The sequence below is a fragment of the Terrapene carolina genome, unplaced genomic scaffold, assembly GCF_002925995.2.
Source record: "Terrapene carolina triunguis isolate 2854851 unplaced genomic scaffold, T_m_triunguis-2.0 Scaffold147, whole genome shotgun sequence".
Taxonomy (NCBI): Eukaryota; Metazoa; Chordata; order Testudines; family Emydidae; genus Terrapene; species Terrapene triunguis.
The window spans coordinates 5,531,240-5,551,097 of record NW_020664498.1 but is presented as its reverse complement, the minus strand read 5'-3'; the positions used below and the strand labels follow the sequence as shown (position 1 = coordinate 5,551,097).

At 46.4% G+C, this 19,858-nt stretch overlaps 1 protein-coding gene across 1 annotated transcript; it reads right to left on the bottom strand.

The window, feature by feature from the left end:
• Positions 1-5,841: 5,841 nt before the first annotated feature.
• On the bottom strand, positions 5,842-19,535 carry LOC113406884 (catechol O-methyltransferase domain-containing protein 1-like). The gene is made up of 7 exons (XM_026653720.1): positions 19,386-19,535; positions 16,955-17,088; positions 11,290-11,395; positions 10,169-10,287; positions 9,711-9,765; positions 7,748-7,881; positions 5,842-6,044 (listed from the first exon to the last, which is right to left on the bottom strand). The coding sequence occupies exons 1-7, from the start codon at positions 19,465-19,467 to the stop codon at positions 5,892-5,894; spliced, it is 783 nt and encodes a 260-aa protein (XP_026509505.1). The 5' UTR covers positions 19,468-19,535; the 3' UTR covers positions 5,842-5,891.
• Positions 19,536-19,858: the final 323 nt, after the last annotated feature.

The following is a 19,858-nucleotide window of genomic DNA, read 5'->3' as shown; positions in this document are numbered from 1 at the left end:
GACTGTGAAGGTGGGAGAAATTGGTAGCAATGGGCTCCACAGAGTGGCTTCTGGCTACCAGGCAGATGGCCCTGTTACAAGAGGGGTGGTACCCAGAAGCGAGCAAAGCCAGGGGCCAGAGCTCCCACACTGGGGGGCCCATGGCATTAATTGACCCTAGAGCCTGCAAATGCTGCCTGCCAGTCTGAGCTCTCTGAGGAAGAAGATGGGCCGGGCTGGTTTTCTTTGTTGAAATGCCCCTAGGATCAAGGCCAGACCTTCATTCACATTTGAGGAGTGGGAACTGAGACTGCTGCTTCCCTCTCCCTTCCATGGGCAGGGAAGACATTTCTTCTGGTTTGGACTGTTGTTTCCCTGTGAAAGGGGTGGACTCACTAAAAGGCACAGCTGGAGGGCTGTACCCCAGAACCAGACCACAGGGTTGCGACACCCCAGAGAGAGACATGGGAGGTAATTGGGGTGCCTGCTTCTCCCCCAAGAGGGTGACCTGGAGGCATTAACGTTGACAGTCCCACTGAAGAGGAATGGGTATTTTCACCAGACAAAGCAATATGACTCAGACGTGTCAAAACCTAAGAGCCGTCGTTCATTGAAATAAACTATACACAGAGTAATCAGCCTGTGAAGCATCATCAGCAAGAAAACAAGATAATTAATTTCTCCTTAAGCACTTTTCCTTCAGTCACCTGCAGCAAGGCGATGTGCTAGCATGTCCTGGCTCTCAGTCTCAGGTGGGGTGTCTGCAAACTCTCTTTTTAATTTTTTTTTGCTTCGATTAATTTTTTAAATACATAAAATCCATAATGCAGAGTATGGAGAGAACAGCATGCAGCTATATAATAATTGTTGGCATTCATTTAGCATCTTCCAGCTGAGGGTTTTAAAGGGCTTTACAGACAGTAAGGAGTTAATCCTCACAACACACCTGTGAGGAAAGTGGTATCAGTATTTCCTGGATGCAGATGGGGAATCTGAGGCATAGCATGGTGAAGGGACTTGTGAGGGGAATATATGTGGGAGAGGGCTAGGACTTAAGTCTATACCTAATTTACATCCCACTTAATTGTGTATACATCTTGTCACAGTTATCTTCCAGGCCTGAGTTTCACTCATAACAGTCCTCAGTTCAGCAAAGCACTTAAGTGAGTGCTTGGCTGAATCAGGGCTTTGAGAGCAGAGTCAGGTACAGAAGTCAGGCCTCCTGATTCATAGTCCCACGCGCCAACTACCAGACAATACTTCCTCCTCTTTAAACAGACTTACTATCCTGTGAGCAAACAGTAGGGTCTGGGGAAACTGGCTAAGAGAAGACCCATGTTTTGAATAATTGTCCCTTTTCAAACCCCAACCCCATTATTGGTTCTAAAAGTTTGGCAATCAGAGCAGTGTTGTTGACTCTTGCACTCCTACCGTCAGTCTCTCAATACTTGATTGGTTTTTTTTTTTAAAGCTCTTATCGCCAGGATTCATTTGAGTGCATGGGAAAATTTCAGCAGCACACAGTAGAACTGAGATTCTGTTGCACTGATGTGGCCTCTCTGCTGAGGGTCTGCACATCTGGAATGACCTCCTCTCTCAATATACATCTTGGACACCCTTCCAACTGAGGGTCAAGTATTAGTGACCCTGGTAGTTCAGTTGATGGGTGCAGTATTGGGTTTACCGTGGCACCGGGCCCGGAGTCAGAAGGGGCCCCGGCCAGCCTGATCCCGTGGCTGGCTGAGCTGGTCAGGAAAGCTGCCCCCGCCCCGCTTCTGCTCTGCCCCCACCCTGCCTCTTCCGAATCCCTTTAAACAGGAATAGAGAGCTCTATAAAGACGCTATTACTGTTGCTATTATTAGAAAAAAACTAAGACTCGTACTGCAAAATTACAAAATGCTCTTAAACATTATGTAAACTGTCTACAGCTGGATTCTAATTCCCACAATGTTTATCGCCCCAGCCCTTGAGCCCCCAGTTACAGGGAGTTCCTCACATCAGAGTTTCTCAGTCAGTAGGTCACAACCCCCAGGGGATCACAAAAGGCAGTCAAAGGGTTGTGACACCTCAAACATGTTAGTGCAATCCAAAGCAAAGAAAATCTTGTTCCTTGCCCCTCCCCCCCCACTTCCTGTACACTTTACTCCTCAAGGCCAGGCATTCTCTGTGAACCTCTTGAGACGGGCCGGGAGCAGGGCTGCGGCTTGGGGGCTGGGCTGGAGTGGAGTTTGGAGGCAGAGCAGGGCTGGGTGGCACTCCCTCCCTGCCCCCCATGGGGGTGGGCCAAAGCCCTGCTGTGTCCCCTGGATGTTCCTCCACACCTTCCTAAGGGGGGGCATCCCACAGTTTGGGGACCACTGAACTAGAGGGTATCAGGGTGACATGTAATAGCCAACATGGATTTGTCAAGAACAAATCATGCTGAACCAAACTAATTTCCTTCTTTGACAAGCTTACTGGCCTAGATAGGTGGGAAGCAGTAGATGTGAGATATCTTGATTTTTAGTGAGCGCTTTGACACAGTTCCATGTGACATTCTCATAAGCAAACGAGGGGAATGTGGCCTAGATGACTTTATTATTAGCTGGGTGCATAACTGGTTGAAAAAATGTACTAAAAGAGTAGTTATCAATTGTATGCTGTCAAACAGGGAGGATGTACGGTATTCTAGTGAGATCCTGCCAGGGTCTGTCCTTGGTCTGATACTATTCAATATTTTTATTAATGACTTGGCTAATGAAGTTGAGACTATGCTTATAAGGTTTATGGATGAAACCCAGCTGGGAAGTGTTGCAAGGACTTTGGAGGCCAGGATGAGAATTCACAACAATCTTGACAAATTGGAGAACTGGTCTGAATTCAGTGAGATGAAATTCAGTAAAAACAAGTGCAAAGTACTACACTTATGTGAAAATCAAATGTACAACTATAAATATGGTAAGGGCTGTTAGAGAGAGGATGGGGCTCAATTGTTTTCTGTCTACTGAAGGTAGGACAAGAAGTAAACTGCAGCAAGGGAGATTTAGGTTAGATATTAGGAAAAGCTTTCTAACTCTAAGGTAGTAAAACTCTGGAATTTGCGTCCATGGGGGTAGGCTGTTGAATCCCCATCTCTGGAGCTTTTCTAGAAAAGGTTAGCCCATCCCTGACAAGTGTTTGTCTACGTTTACTTGGTTCTGCCTCAGTGCAGGGGGTTGGACTAGATGACTTCTTGAGGCTCCTTCCAGCCCTACATTTCTATGATTCTATAGTAAAACCTATGAAACAGTCCCCCTTCACAAAATGTACATATTTGTAGGTTCAGATAGTAGGATCCTTGCCAACCGGGTCATCATTCACACTGAAAAGCAGAAAGAAACCTGGGCCAAGATTTTCAAGCGTGGTTAGTGATTTTTCTGAGTGCCTTGGAGGATGTTTCTTAAAGGGGCCTGTTTTGTAGAGGGCAGGTGCTCCATGCTTTTTGAAAATCAGGCCCTGTTAAGGTTCTCAGGTCAGCATCTGGAATTTCTAACTCCCTTCTGAAAATCTTGTTGCTGGGAAGTTAGTTGTGCAGCTCCTTCTTGGTCCAAATACCTTGCTGAAAATCCAGTCCCCCCCCCCCCCCTTTTCTGGTCAGTAAAAGAACCTCCCCCCCATTCTTACAAAGGTGGAATCAAGGGTTCCCATGAACAGTACACAAGCTATCTGATCAACAGCTGGGAAGAACCAGCCACAAAGTTGTGGGTTCTGAGAGCTCAGACTCCTAAACCTGTTGAATGCTGTGAATAAGCAGAGTGAGTTTCTATGTCACTTTCTAATTGCATTGGAAACTGTACAGTTTTCCTTACTGGACTGTCATTCATGGCTAGATCCAAAGCAGCTCTAAAGTGCTTCACACTGCCTGGCAATAATTGTAACAGCTTGTTAATGTCTTTTAGAGGAGGACTTCAATTTCAACACCAAAAAACCCCAATACTTGTCAAGCAGTATTTGCTTTGAGTTTTCTGCTGGAATAGTAGACAGTCTCTTGAGGAAGGTTCATAGTCCACAAGTCACACACAAGTCTCTTTTGACTAGTGTGTGACAAATCAAATGACAGATGCGAAAGCACAAGCTATACAACAGTGGTCTCCAACCTTTTTATGCCCAAGATCATTTTTTGAATTTAAGGGCAACCTAGGATCTACCCCACCCCTTCCGCAAAGCCCTGCCCCACTCTCTCCATCCCCCCAGCTCTCCCCCATCCTCACACACTTTCACCAGGCTGGGGTAGGGGTGCAGGAGGGGGTGTGGGTTCTGGGAGGGAGTTTGGGTGCAGGATGGGGCTCTGGGCTGGGGCAGGGGGTTGGGGTGCAGGAGGGGGTACAGGGTGCTGGCTCTGGGAGGGGGATCAGGGCTAGGATTCAGGGTGCAGGAGGCAGTTCGGGGTGCAGGAGAGGGTATGGGGTGCTGGCTCCAAGAGAGGGCTCAGAGCTGGTGTGTGGCCTCCCGCCGGGCAGCACTTACCTCTGGCAGCTCCTGGTCTGTGGTATAGCGTAGCTGCCGCTAAGGCAGGCTCCCTGCCTACCCCGGCCCCACGCCACTCCTGGAAGGGGCCAATGCACCCCTGCGACCCCTGAGGGAGGGACGGGGGGCATGTGGCTCCGCACGCTGTCTCTCTCTGCAAGCACTGCCCCCACAGCTCTCACTGGCCACAGCTCCCCATTCCTGGCCAATGGGAGCTGTGGGGGTGGTGCCTGCAGAGAAGGGCAGCACACGAAGGGAGATCCCTGCCCCCCCTGGGCTGCACTGGCCACTGGGGCTGGGGCAGGCAGGGAGCCTGTCTTAGTGGCAGCCCTGCTGCGCCGGGAGATGGCCATCGACTGGTTGGTGACAACTGCAGTGTACGAGGAGATACTGTACCAAGTACTGGGCATGAACAGCAATGCTACAGGCTCCATGCTGTTTGAGAAATTGATCTTACAGGGAGCTCACAGCCGGATTACACAGTGCTCATCTCTTGTTTTCTTAAGTCTTCACGACCTTAAATGTCAGTGGCAGCCATCATTTTGTACCCATTACATCCCCACCACTTGTTCAGTAACTAAGATAACAAGGAACAGCAGCATGCATCTTGCTATGTCCTCTGAATGGATTAAATCAGCAATCATCTAACCAGAGTAGGTGTCCTCCTACCTCACTAGTCTCCTGGCAACGCTAATGTTATGCTACCTCCCATTCTCAGCTTTGTTGCGAGCATGACCCTTTTGCTCTTCTGTCAGTGGCGCATAGTTTCATTGTGCTGGGTTACAGCTGCTTTCCTCTCCTGGTTACTCATGCTGCTTTGTGGCTTCATTTCTAGAGTGATTTACAGGGCCACTCCTAAGAGATGGTGAGCACTGTTAAATCCCCTTCAAGGCAATGAAAGTCAAGGAAAGATGGTCTTTTGGTTAACACGCTGAACTGGGCCTGGAGCCGTCAGGGCTCCATTCCTGGCAATGGTACAGATTCCCTATGGGATCTTGGGTAAATCACTTAATCTTTCAGTGCTCACCCTTTGTCTGTCTTGCCTGTGTAAATGTAAGCTCTTTACAATAGGGAATGTCTGTATCTCATAATACAAATAATAATAAAGTCATTCAGTGTCTTGAAGGAGGGGGCCCTTAAGGAGATTCCTTCCCTCTATCACCGTCTCTTACAAAGACAACTTACTGTGGGTTTTTCTTTTTATTATGATATAAAATTATACTAAATTTTAATATAAATCTTTTTTCTACCATTATATTTAGATACCTGTAGTTTTTCTGGTCATTTCAAGGACTGTTTTTCCAGCTTTATGCTATTCTGCTGAGACACAGGTTCACATTACAGATGCTACTCATGTTCCACCTAGTTTTGCCTGATGATTTGGTGCTTCTCTGTCTCCCTTCCATTGCTCAGCATTTTTCTCACACTATAGCTTGAATGCTAGTGTCACTCCATCCCCCATTGGGAGCATGCTGATATTGACTCGTACATCTCGGAAGATCTTCTCATTGAGGTGGTGGAGGCTTTGGGTTTCCATATCGTTTTTGCTTGGCTTCAATACTTTCCCGTGCCATAAAACCTAGTGTAAAAAAGAATCATGTGCACACAATCACCCTCATGTGCAAGGTGCACACAGCATCTGACCAGGCTGTTGATGGCACTGACAGTCCAAAGGAAAACGTAGGGTCAAGAGAGAACTTTATTAGAGTTTACAAGACTATGGGCTTCTCTACATTTAGAGTTGTAAGTGTTTAACTAAAGGTGTGATTTTTAAATTGATTAAATTAGAATAGTGCTAAAGGTTGTGTGGACACACTGCAGTTTATCCATATTTATTTCAGTTTATTTTAAACTCATTCAAAAGAGATTAAGCCTGGTTTAAACTCATGTAAGTCTGTCCACACAGCCTTTCACCAGCATGTGTTGACAACCCCTTTAACTGCCTTTTGTTAGGCCTTGTCTACACTACAAAGTTTTGCTAGCATAGTTATGTTGGCTAGGAGAGTGGGGGGGAAAAGCACACCCCCAGCCAATATAGCTAGGCTGGCAAAACTTCCAGTGTAGACATAACTATGCCAATAGAAGAGTGCTTCTGTTGGCTTAACTAATGTCACACAGGAAGGTGGTATAGCTATGCTGGCAGAACTCCTTCTGTTGCTGTATACTGTGTCTCCATTAGGAGGCTTGGCTGGCATAGCTATCCCAGGCCAGGCTGTGGTAGCGTAGAAAAGCCCTTGATTATCACAGTGTATCAGATCACAAAGTAGTTGGATAAATCAGGAGTTTGGTTGAAGAGCATTATAATATTTTGCATTTATACTAATAACACACCACACAGAGGCAGCATACTCCAGTGGGACTGGGAGTCCAGAGTCTATTCCCTGACTTTGTGACCTTTGGCAAGTCACTCAATCTTTCTGGTCCTGATTCAGCAATCCATCCCTATTCAGCCTATCACATAAGCACAGGCTTAACTTTAGGCATGTACTTGAACCTCATTAGCGTCAATGGAACTTAAGCTTAAGTGATAGGTTGAATAGGGACAATCTCCAGTACATATGTAAATGCTTTGCTTAATTTGGACCTCTCTCAGTTTTCACATCTATTTATTGGGGACAACTATACCCACCTACTTTCATAGTGTGCTTTGAGATCCTTGGGCAGAAGGCTCTACAGAAATGCAACATCTCAGAGCTGTTTGCAAATATTAAGCCTCAGACTACCCCTTATAAATAAGTTAACCTAATAGAAATAGGTAGACATATGAAAATATGTAGACATTCCTAAAACAACTAACATTGATTCCTCTCTTTCTTTTTGAGTAATACTGTTCAATAGTTTCTCTAAAGTATTTGGAAGTCACTTGTAACATGATGATGAATAAAACAAATATAGTTTTAGGTATTATGAACAGTTTACAATTGTAGAAGATGCCCTGTAGGAGGATATAACTGTTAAATAAAGCATTCTTTGTGTAATGCATGAATAGCTTGATAAGATATTGGTATTCTGCACTTTGTGTGTATGTGTGGGCACAGTAGACGCTGAAGTGTACATATATACAGGTTAATGCAAGGTCGTTTTAGTTGCTGCAGATATTACCTGTGTGTGTCATTAACAGGTAAATAAAACAATCATGTTGTCTTTTTTTAATCACCTTTATATAATTTGGAAACTGAATGCTGTGTTTTGAATCTATGTCCCCTGGGTCAGAATTAAGGTTGTTACTGGAACTATCTAATGTGACTTAAAGTGGGAGTGGAACAGTGGGTTAATACTTACATTATCAATAGCTATGATTCCCCCTTTCCTTACGAGACGTAAACATTTTTCATAGTACTCATTGTAACTTTGTTTATCTGCATCTATGAAAGCAAAGTCATAGGTCCCAGCTTCACCGTCTGCCAGTAGTTCATCTATACAGGAAACAAAGCGTGTTGTGATGCCCTGGTTTAACACTGAATAAAGGGATGAGACAATCCATGTGTGTCAAGGCTCAGAGTCTACAAGGGTCTGGAGAAGCTTATTATCCAATTTTAGAAGCAGCCAAAGCCATAGTGTAGACTGTAGACATGATACTCCTAAATTTGGTTCAGTAAGAGCAGGTCAGGATCCTTTAAACTGGGTTTACACTACTTCTCCATTAGTTTTAAAATCAGCTTAGCTGAACTGGTTTTAAAGCTGGTTAGAAATTTTCCCCCAGTAGAAAGGCCCTAGATGTTAAATGAATTTTCAGACTGATCAATCAACTGCTGACCACAGTGCTATAATTTGGGTCATGCAGAATTCTTACCCAGAAGGCCCTTTGGTGGACTTTGCCTGAGCAAGTGCATCCTTTGTGTAATCACAGATGGCAGCAAATGGTTGTCACCCAGTGGGCTTTTCTCAGGAGTCTCTCATTCTATTTCCCCTATTTGGGCCAAAACAAGCGGAACTGGGGTCTGTTAAAACTTTCTTACGCTGCACTCTGGCTGACAGCTCCAAACTGGAACTGTCAGCTGCAGAGACAATGGCTCTGGTCCTCCCCAGGGCACTAGAAGGTGAGAGAAGTACTTGGCTGTTTATAGCCCCCACCCACCACTACTCTGTGTGTTTTGGGAGGGGACCCCATTTGGGATCTCACTCTCCATTGCAGCATCTCAGTAGTGACCTCTACAGAGGAGAAGGGGAAGAGAGGTAGGGTTTTGAGAGTCCTACTATGAAGGAGCAAGGAGCTCATGCAAGTTATCTGCCCTTCTCAAATTGCTCTGCACCCTCTTGTATTGGAGAATAACTTGTGAGGCCTTTTCTGCATAGGGTTAGTCAGCAGACAGCTCTGTTGTTATCAGAGTTCATATGAGTACACTGGAGGGAAGAACGTGGCCCAGACAAGGCTAATGTTTGTGACAGAAGAGAGTGGGTGACAGGCCGCATTAGTCTAGCTACCAGGCAGGACAGCAGCATCAGTCACACTAAGAAGACACTGCCCCATGTGTACTACAGTGACTGTGCTAGGCTGCTTCTGGACAGTTTTTTCTCTTAAAGACACTTCTTCTGAAAAGCTAAATGTGGGCAAAGAAGCAGCATTGGCTGGTGGAATGGATCACTGCATTCACAGTGGGAATAAACAGTCTTTCTGACAGCAACTTTCCCTCCTTAATGCTGCTCCCCTGTGAGACAGTGCTTCCTATTATACAAACTTGTTCTGCATCTGCCTTTTCCGTGGTCTTGGAAGGCTTTGCTTCCTCCTGACCACGAATACCAAACTGCATTTCCCCAGATCAGAAATGTCCTGCCTCTGATGCTTGTACACTAGCTTCTCGACTCCCTCTGCATCTTTCACTCCTCGGAGAAGACTTTGCTTGCCTAGAATAAACAGATAATCACTTAGAATAGACACTTCATGGGAGAGAAATTGGGCTTTGTCCAATTTAAATCCATCTTAAGCAGCTTTCCCTGTGATAGAAGCAGCAAGACAATACTTCTTTTAATATTACTCACACGGCCCATTGCTGTGTTTAAGTGACCAATGTAACAATGGATAGTGGATGAACAGTTATCCACTTTCTCTCTCTCTCTCCCAGTATCTGGAAACAGCTGAACTCTTCCTAAATTTCCTTTATATAACTGAGAAGCCACCCATTGTGACTGATGAAACTGCATGTTCATCTTTGCTATACAACTCCTAATCTCAGACTTCACATGAAGGACTCCTCCCCAGCCTAAGTCTTCAGCCTCTACTTTTCATATTTATTATGTTACCTACCAAGTGTTTGTATTGCTGGTTTAATCCGCAAGTCTATTTTATGCTCCACTCCTGCCTGAAACAAAAGAGGAAAGGGATTTGATGGAAGTAGTTGTGAAATATCTTAAAGTGGGATGCACTCAGAAAAGTCACCATAAAATTGGAGGATCCCATACCTACTCTCCCTGTTACTTCCAGAATTCATAGAACATTTGGTCAAACAGGCCAAGTTTACCAAGTTGCCTCAACCCAGCCTATACTATAGTGCCTAAAGTGAATGCTCACATTCTGTGACACTTGGATTTGGGTGGATAAGTTGCGTAACCCTCTAACTACCTGATTCTTTCCTGCAGCTGCCACACACGCACATCTGAGAATTGGAGGGAAACAGAGTTAAGCCCTCCTGGAACATACTCCTACAATTCTGAGCACTCCTATTCAGAGCATGGAGCATTTAGGGACAGGCAGAGACTATCTACCTCTTTCCATAGCGGCTTTCCAATACTGACGTAATCTTCATTTATATCGCAGGCAATGACTTTGCCATCGTCTGGCAAGACTAGTGCCATGTTTAAGGTATTATAGCCTGTAAAAACACCTAGAAAAGACACGAGAGAAAGAAGTAAGACTCATTTGACCATGAAAACTGATTTAACTGTGGACAAGAAGGATTTTTTTTTGTTAAAGAATAAAGTCCCCCAAAAGAGCTGAGGATCCCAAATCACTAGTGAATTAATGCTATCTGTCCCATTACCAGAGTAGCATTTTGTAGCTGCTGAAGCCCGACAGAATAGTGGCTGTGAACTCGTTAGTTCTCTAGCTAAATTCACAGCTTACGTCTGTCAATGGTCTCCTGGCCTCAGAGTACCATCCTGTATGGCATGAATTTGACTTTAGCGGGTCTCTAAGGGAAAAAGGAAGAGGAGGGGACGGAGCCACGGCCAGCGTGGCTCACTGAATCCTTGTGGGCTGCGCCTGTTGTTCTCCACCTGCAGTAGCTAGCAGCTGCTGTGGATTCCCTAGCCCTGAAAAACAGGGGGTTGAGAATCCTTCCCTTAGGTCCACCCAAGCCAAGCCCTTTCACTTGGGCTTTGCTCTCTTCTTCCGCTTTTGTCCCATGGTGCTTTCCACATAAGCCGCTCACACTGCTGTACCGTCAGCCCTGAATTAGGCTTCACCACACCCCTGAGAGGTTGGTCTTATCCCCATTGTACAGGTGAAGAAACAGGTAGATAGGTCAGGGTCAACACTTTCCGGAATGGCCACTGATATTAAGTACCCAAACTGTGACCCCTGGGGCTTTATTTCCAGAAGTGCTGAGCGCTCACCACTGATGTTGATGTCAGCGGGGGCTGGGGATTTGCAGCACCTTTAAGAATCAGGAACAGGTGTCTCAAGTTGGGCACCCAATATCAGTGGTCACTATTGAAAATTTGACTTGCCCAAGGTCAGAGGCAAGAAGCTAACTGAAGAGTCCTGCTCTGACCACCTCCCATCACCCTTGGTGCTTTTTGGTAGGCTTGGTGAAGCAGGGAACTATGTTGACATAGCTTCCAAATGATTGGTGTTGAGCCATGCCCTAGGAAATGTGCATTCTTACCTATTTCAATAGCTTTCTTGGCTTTGATGAGTTTGGCCAAGTTTGCCATAAGCTGAGCCTGGTCACAAGACACCATCATTCTACTCCAGGGATGGTCCAAGGTGAGCTAGAAAAGGAAATGGTACAAAATTGAAAGGAAACAGGAAAAGAAAAACTACCCTGAAGTTGCTCTTTCAGGCAGACCAAGAGCCCAACGTGATCCTCAGGATGAGGACAGCATTGGGGTTTATTATTACTGTTGATCTCAGAGAAGCAATTTCTGTTCATTTACCAAAGAAGATATATGTATAAGCAGCTACCATTGTTGTGGACAAACTTAACAGCGAGGGTAAGTAACCACAGGAGCAACTTACTTAGGGACGGGGGGGAGGAGAGGGAAGGGGGATTCTCTGTCACTTGGGCCTGGTCTACACTACGACTTTAATTCGGATTTAGCTGCGTTAATCCGAATTAATCCTTAACCCGTCCACACAACGGAGCCAGTTACTTCGAATTAAAGGGCGCTTAAAATCGATTTCTGTACTCCACCCCGACGAGCGGAGTAGCACCAAAATCGATTTTGTAAATTCGAATTAGGGGTAGTGTGGCCGCAATTCGATGTTATTGGCCTCCGGGAGCTATCCCACAGTGCACCACTGACCGCTCTGGACAGCAATCTGACCTCGGATGCACTGGCCAGGTAGACAGGAAAAGCCCCCCGCGACCATTTGAATTTCATTTCCTGTTTGCCCAGCGTGGAGAGCACAGGTGACCACAGATAGCTCATCAGCACAGGTAACCATGCAGGCTGATAATCGAAAAAGAGCACCAGCATGGACCGTTCGGGAGGTACTGGATCTGATTGCTATATGGGGAGAGGATTCAGTGCTAGCAGAACTTCGTTCAAAGAGACGAAATGCCAAAACTTTTGAAAAAATCTCCAAGGGCATGATGGAGAGAGGCCACAATAGGGACTCAGATCAGTGCCGCATGAAAGTGAAGGAGCTCAGACAAGCCTATCAAAAAACAAAGGAGGCAAACGGTCGCTCCGGGTCAGAGCCGCGGACATGCCGCTTCTACGCCGAGCTAAATGAAATTCTAGGGGGGGCCGCCACGACTACCCCACCTCTGACCGTTGATTCCGAGGCAGGGATAATCTCAGCAACACCTGAGGATTCTGCGGACGAGGAGGAGGACGAGCTTGCGGAGAGCACCCAGCACTCCGTTCTCCCCCACAGCCAGGAGCTTTTTCTCAGCCTGAGTGAAGTACCCTCCGAACCCTCCCAAGCCAGTATCCAAGACCACGACCCCATGGAAGGGACCTCAGGTGAGTTTACCTTTTAAAATATAAAACTTGTTTTAAAAGCAAGGTTTTTTAATGATTATTTTGCCCTGAGGACTTGGGATGCATTCGCAGCCAGTACAGCTACTGGAAAAGTCTGTTAATGTGTCTGGGGATGGAGCGGAAATCCTCCAGGGACATCTCCATGAAGCTCTCCTGGAGGTACTCCAAAAGCCTTGCCACAAGGTTTCTGGGCAGTGCAGCCTTATTCCGTCCTCCATGGTAGGACACTTGACCACGCCATGCTTGCAGCAAGTAATCTGGTATCATTGCCTGACAAAGCCTGGCAGCGTATGGTCCCGGTGTTTGCTGGCATTCAAGCAACATCCGTTCTTTATCTTGCTGTGTAATCCTCAGGAGAGTGATATCGCTCATGGTAACCTGGTTGAAATACGGGAATTTAATGAAGGGGACAGAGGTGGCCGTTCCTACTGGGCTGTTTGCCTGTGGCTGAAAAGAAATCCTTCCCTGCAGTTAGGCGACTGCGGGGGGGCGGGATTGGCCCAGAGCTTTTCGCGTTTGGCTAGCAGGGATCTTCCCTGTTACCAGCCACGCGGTCGGGGGAGGGGTACATTGATCATCCCAGGGAATTCATGGTGGGAGGGGGGGGAGAGGGGGGGTTAGTTTGGTTTCTGCAGGGATCTTCCCTGATACCTGCCACGCGGTGGGGGGAGGGATACAGCGATCATCCCAGAGAATTGGATGGTGGGGGGGTTAGTTTGTTTTCTGCTGCTGAAGGTTAACAGGAAAACCGCAGCAGTCAACAGGCTTTGCTTGCTATGTGGGAAAGGAGGGCGCAGAAGCCGAAAGACAATGGCTTACCATGGCTGCCTGCAAGCTGAATTCTGTTGCCCGGACCTGCGTCTGTGATCTCTAACACCAAAGCCACAGGCACTCAATATTAAGAGGCAAAATCACATGTGCTATGTAATGTGAATAGTGTTGGTCACCGTGAAAGAGTATAAGCATTGTTCTGCAAAATGTATCTTTTTAAAAAATTCTCTCATTTTTTCCCTCCCTCATGCAGCTGCAAATTCTTCAAGCCTCCCTCCTCCATCCCGAAGGCTAGCACAGATAAGGCGTCGGAAGAAGAAGACGCGAGACGAGATGTTTGCAGAAATCATGCAATCCACCCGCAGTGACAGAGCTCATCTGAATGAGTGGAAGGACACGGTTTCAAAGTATAGGAAAGAAGCCAGTGACCGTGAGGACAGGAGGGACCAACGTGAGGACAGGAGGGACGCTCGAGATGAGAGGTGGCGGCAGGAAGATCAGAGGAGTCGGGAAGCAACGCTGGGGCTACTGCGAGAGCAAACAGACATGCTCCGGCGTCTGGTGGAGCTTCAGGAACGGCAGCAGGATTACAGAGTGCCGCTACAGCCCCTGTATAACCCCCCTCCCCCCTCACCATGTTCCATAGCCTCCTCACCCAGACGTGTAAGAACGCGGGGGGGGGGGAGGCTCCGTACACCTTCCCATTCCACCCCAGTGGACAGCCCAAGCAAAAGGCTGTCATTTTTTTAACCTTTTTTTAGTGGCCTTTTCCTTCCCTCCTCCCAAACCCCACCCAGGTTCCCTCCCTCTTTTTATAATCTATGAATAAAGAATAAATGATTTTTAAACGATAGTGACTTTATTTGGTTTGAAAGCAAGCTGGGGGAAGGGGGAGGGTGGGTTACTTACAGAGAATGAGTCAATAAAGGGGGCGGGTTTTCATGAAGGAGAAACAAACAGAAATTTCACACTGTAGCTTGGCCAGTCATGAAACTGGTTTTTAAAGCTTCTCTGATGCACACTGCTTCCTGGTGTGCTCTTCTAATCTCCCTGGTGTCTGGCTGCGCGTAATCAGCAGCCAGGCGATTTGCCTCAGCCTCCCACCTTGCCATAAAGGTCTCCCCCTTACTTTCACAGAGATTGTGGAGCACACAGCAAGCAGAAATAACAATGGGGAGATTCCTTTGGCTGAGGTCAGAGCGAGTCAGTAGCGATCGCCAGCGACCTTTTAAACGGCCAAATGCACATTCTACCACCATTCTGCACTTGCTCAGCCTGTAGTTAAACGGCTCCTGACTCCTGTCCAGGCTGCCTATGTATGGCTTCATGAGCCATGGCATTAAGGGGTAGGCTGGGTCCCCAAGAATAACTATTGGCATTTCAACATCCCCAACGGTTATTTTCTGGTCCGGGAAGTAAGTCCCTTGCTGCAGCCCTTTAAACAGAATAGTGTTCCTGAAGACGCGAGCATCATGAACCCTTCCCGGCCAGCCCGCGTTGATGTTGGTGAAACGTCCCTTGTGATCCACCAGTGCTTGCAGCACCATTGAAAAGTACCCCTTGCGGTTTACGTACTGGCTGCCCTGGTGCTCCGGTGCCAAGATAGGGATATGGGTTCCATCTATCGCCCCACCACAGTTAGGGAATCCCATTGCAGCAAAGCCATCCACTATGACCTGCACATTTCCCAGAGTCACTACCTTTCGTAGCAGCACCTCAATGATTGCTTTGGCTACTTGCATCACAGCAGCCCCCACAGTAGATTTGCCCACTCCAAATTGATTCCCGACTGACCGGTAGCTGTCTGGCGTTGCAAGCTTCCACAGGGCTATCGCCACTCGCTTCTCAACTGTGAGGGCTGCTCTCATCTTGGTATTCTGGCGTTTCAGGGCAGGGGACAGCAAGTCACAAAGTTCCATGAAAGTGCCCTTACGCATGCGAAAGTTCCGCAGCCACTGGGAATCGTCCCAGACCTGCAACACTATGCGGTCCCACCAGTCTGTGCTTGTTTCCCTTGCCCAGAATCGGCGTTCCATGGCTAGAATCTGCCCCATTAACAACATGATCTCCAAAGCACCGGGGCCCGTGGTTTGAGAGAATTCTGTGTCCGTGTCCATGTCCATGTCCTCATCACGCTGGTCGCTGCGCTCCCGCCGCCGCTGCCTCCTCGCCTCGTTTTTCTGGTCCTGGCTCAGCATAAACTCCACGAGAACGCGCGAGGTGTTTACAATGTTCATGACTGCTGTCTGGAGCTGAGCGGGCTCCATGCTTGCTGTGGTATGGAGTCTGCAGTGTTCACCCAGGAAAAAAGGCGCGAAATGGTTGTCTGCCGTCCGTTGCTTTCATGCAGGGAGGGAGGGAGGGGTGAGGCTGTACCCAGAACCACCAGCGACAATGTTTTGGTCCCATCAGGCACTGGGATCTCAACCCAGAATTCCAATGGGCAGGGGAGACTGCGGGAACTATGGGATAGCTTCCCACAGTGCAACGCTCCAGAAATCGACGGTAGCCCCGGTACATGGACGCACACCACCGAATTAATGTGCTTAGTGTGGCCGCGCACAATCGAATTTATACAATCTGTTTCCCAAATTCGAATTATCTAAATTCGGATTAATCTCGTAGTGTAGACGTACCCTTGGAAGTCTTGAAATCAAGATTGCTGTCTTTCTACAAGTCACGCTCTAGCTCAGCAAGAAGCTATGGGCTTGATGCAAGAATTGCTGGCTGGAATTCTATGGCCTTCTATGACTAGATCATAATGGTTCTTTCTGGCCTTAAAATCAACACATTTGTTTTCTATTTAAATATTTTATATGGGGAACAATGCAATGATTATGGAGGGGGTAGTTTGGCCCAGTGGATAAGGCACTGCACTGCCAAAGGAGAGCTGGATTTTAGTCTGGCATTCTGCCACTGGCCTTCTGGATGCCATGGGGCAACCACTTCAGTAGTGGGAATCAGGTACTTAAATAGCTTTGAGACTCTGGGCCTTAGATACCACTACAAATCTGCATACAGGTGGATAGAGAAAAGGCAGTTCTTTAGGGACTAGCAGATCTATGTACTGGGCACAGACAATATTGAAATGCCTTATAGGGATGGACTCAAGGAGCTCAATCTATTTAGCTTCACAAAGAAAAGGTTAAGGGGCGACTTGCTGATAGTCTGTAAATACCTACATGGGGAACAAATATTTAATAATGGGCTCTTCAATCTAGCAGAGAAAGGTCTAACATGAGCCAGTGGCTGAAAGTTGAAGCTAGACAAATTCAGACTGGAAATAAAACATGCATTTTTGACAGCGTAATTAACGATCAGAACAATTTACCAAAGGTTGTGGTGGATTCTCTATCACTGATCATTTTTAAATTAAGATTGGATGTTTTTCTAAAAGAGCCACTCTAGGAATTATTTTGGGGAAGTTCTATGGCCTGTGTTATACAGGAGGTCAGACTAGGTGATCACAATGGTGCCTTCTGGCCATGGACTCCATGAATCATGGGACATTAATAGCAGTACTGTATACACACCACGCTCCACAAAACATATATTGAGAAAAACACTTACCAGTCGCAGCTTCTTTAGGACTGGATGTTCACGCAGAGAGTGATCCAATATGTATTGCCATAGTGGGCCCCCTTTTCCAAGTAGAGTCTTGGATGATCGGGGAATTCCAAAAGCTAAAAATGGATATTTTTTACCTATAAAAAAATTAAGATATTAAAAGGTTTTGTGTCTCAGTGGAAAAAGTTTGCAATGACCCCAGTTATGCCTTGAGCAAATAAAGACCAAGAAAACTGCCACTAAAGGCTAATGGAGCCTTGCTCTGCAAAACCCCAAATGAAGATGGTGAAGGGGCTAGACAGCTCAGGGGATTGGCAGTGGGATTAGATGTTTTTCACCTCTAAAGCATCTGTTCAAATCCAGTCCAGGCCTGCAGTGACTATAAATTGACACTGATGTCGATCAATGGCTGATTTTGCCATAAGATGGCACATTTAATTCAAGGATCTCAAAGCATTTTTTCTAATAATATCCCTGCTTTACAGAGGAGCCACCTGAGGCACAGAGAGGTCTGGTGACTTGCCACGATCACCCAGCGAGTCAGTGACAGGGCGAGGAACAGAACGCGAGCATCCTAGTCCCTGCTCCTCTGCTCAGGACGTGCTTGCTCTCGCCCCAGCTAATGGGAGAAAACTAGCACCTGCTCCTTTTACCAGAAGAAAAAGCCATGACCAGAACACTAAGATGGCAATTTCCAATGTGCTTAGGAGGATACATGTCTGTCTGCAGTCACCTTGCAAGGGGAGGGCTGAGACAGCTCACAGCAGCTTTGCTAAGACCTTGGCCTTTTAATCCTGAGCAGAAGAGCTATTGGTAGGTGTGCTTTCCAGCCTATTGCAGTACAGTGGCATAGTGGATTATACAGACAGACTGGGCCCTTAACAGCACTGTATATTTACTGCTAGAGCTCAGTCAAATCCTTGCCTATAACCCATTCCTTGTGTTCAGTTCTTGCTAGAAAAGGTCTTTTGGAGAGGATACTCTATCTTGCTATTCACTCGGAGTAGGTTCCTATGTATACATAAAAACAACGAGGAGTCCGGTGGCACCTTAAAGACTAACAGATTTATTTGGGCATAAGCTTTCGTGGGTAAAAAACCCCACTTCTTCATGCATCTGCAGTAGTGGGTTTTTTTACCCACGAAAGCTTATAACCAAATAAATCTGTTAGTCTTTAAGGAACCACCAGACTCCTTGTTGTTTTTGTGGATACAGACTAACATGGCTATCCCCTGATACTTGGCACCATGTATACATAACGCAACCACAAAAAGGAACAGAATGGGGTAGACGTTTGCTTTTACTGTTCAGCTTATTGAGAACAGACAGAAGTACAAACGGCAAAGCTAAAGCTCAGATTCTGATTTTCCTATACTGGGTCTGTTTGGAGCCTGGACTTTGGCTCACGCTATTATGGAAATAGGCGGTAGTTGCAAATTGTTGACAACTCTTGTGAGTTTCACAATATTTGGTCTCTTTCCCAGCTGCAGTCAGATGATTCCAAGAGAATCTGAACTTTCATTTAAAAAAAAAAAAAAAAAGTTTAGCCCTTATGTTTGTAGAGAAAAAAACTTGAACATGGAACTCCTAAAGGATCAGAACCCAGAAAGCAAATAGAACCCGTTTTATTTTTCTACAAATCTCATGATTTGTAAGGCAAATCTCACGATTTGAATGCTTGGGGCTAGCTATAGTGCAGGATGTGCAACATGCAATCTTGCCCAGTGTGCACAGGGTTTGCCATGGATTCCTATAAGTGCTAATCCTACAATGAGATCTGCTAGTGCAAACCCATGCAGAGTCCGAAGACAGGCAAAGGAGTCCACACGAGCCACTCTCATTGCAGGATCAGGATTTTATTTGGTCTCCTGCCTCAGGCAGTGGCCAGCTTCTGGCACAGGAAGGTGAACCAGCCAGCATGCCCCAGGCCAGTGCTTGGGGACAGGAGCAAGGGGAATTCCCTCCAGAGCCCATGCCTGACCTGGGAGCTGTCAGCCTGTGACCTGAAGCATAAGATTCCATTACCCTCATTAAAAAGGATATTGTTATTCTCCAGGCCTTTTGAAAAATGTAACCACAACCTTTAAGTCTATAGAAAGCTCTCTCTCTCTCCCCCTCGCTCGCTCCCTATACAATATTTTGCACCTTCACTTGGCTAACATTCTAGAAGCCAGCAGTTTTAATTCCAGCATCTTTGCCCCTTTCCCCTCTCCTCTTCCCCCAACATCTAGTAAATTACTTTCTAATCTACACACACACTTTTTTTTTTTTTAAAGGGGTGGTAAAGTGCAGCTGGATTGAGCACAGTTGGTGACTGTGCTTTGAATCGGACTGCTGCTTCCTTCTGCTCAAGGAGAGCTCACTTCTGGCCATGGGCTTGGGAACTGGGAGGGTGTGTTGGATTTTATAGATCAGAGAAGAAAGCAGCACTTACCTGCTAAGACTCCAGTAGCAAAAGCAACCCCCAGGACTGCGGTTCCAATGGCCATTTCTTTAGTTATACTGAAAAAGGGCATTTTGGGAAACGGAGGAGAAGAAGGAAACAGCAGCAAGATTCAAAATGGATGTTGTTGGGTGCTGCAGCTTTAAGAACAATGACCAACTCACTGAGTCTATTAGGGTTCCTTATCTAGTGAGCATCACGTGTTTGCAGGGCCTGAGCAAGCATTGCAGCCACGTGATGATCACAAACAACAGTGGGGAAAGAGCAACATCTACAGGCAAGAACAAACAGGGCTTGCTGTAATTCGTTTTATTTATGAGCATTGACATCTTACAGTGGAGAAGCCAGGCATTCTGAAAGAGGCATGAAATCATCATAAACTCAGGTTACAAGTCAGTGCTTGCAAAATTAGCATTTAAATGTTCTAAGGGAATCCAAAGCAATCTCTACTGCAATAGTGGAAT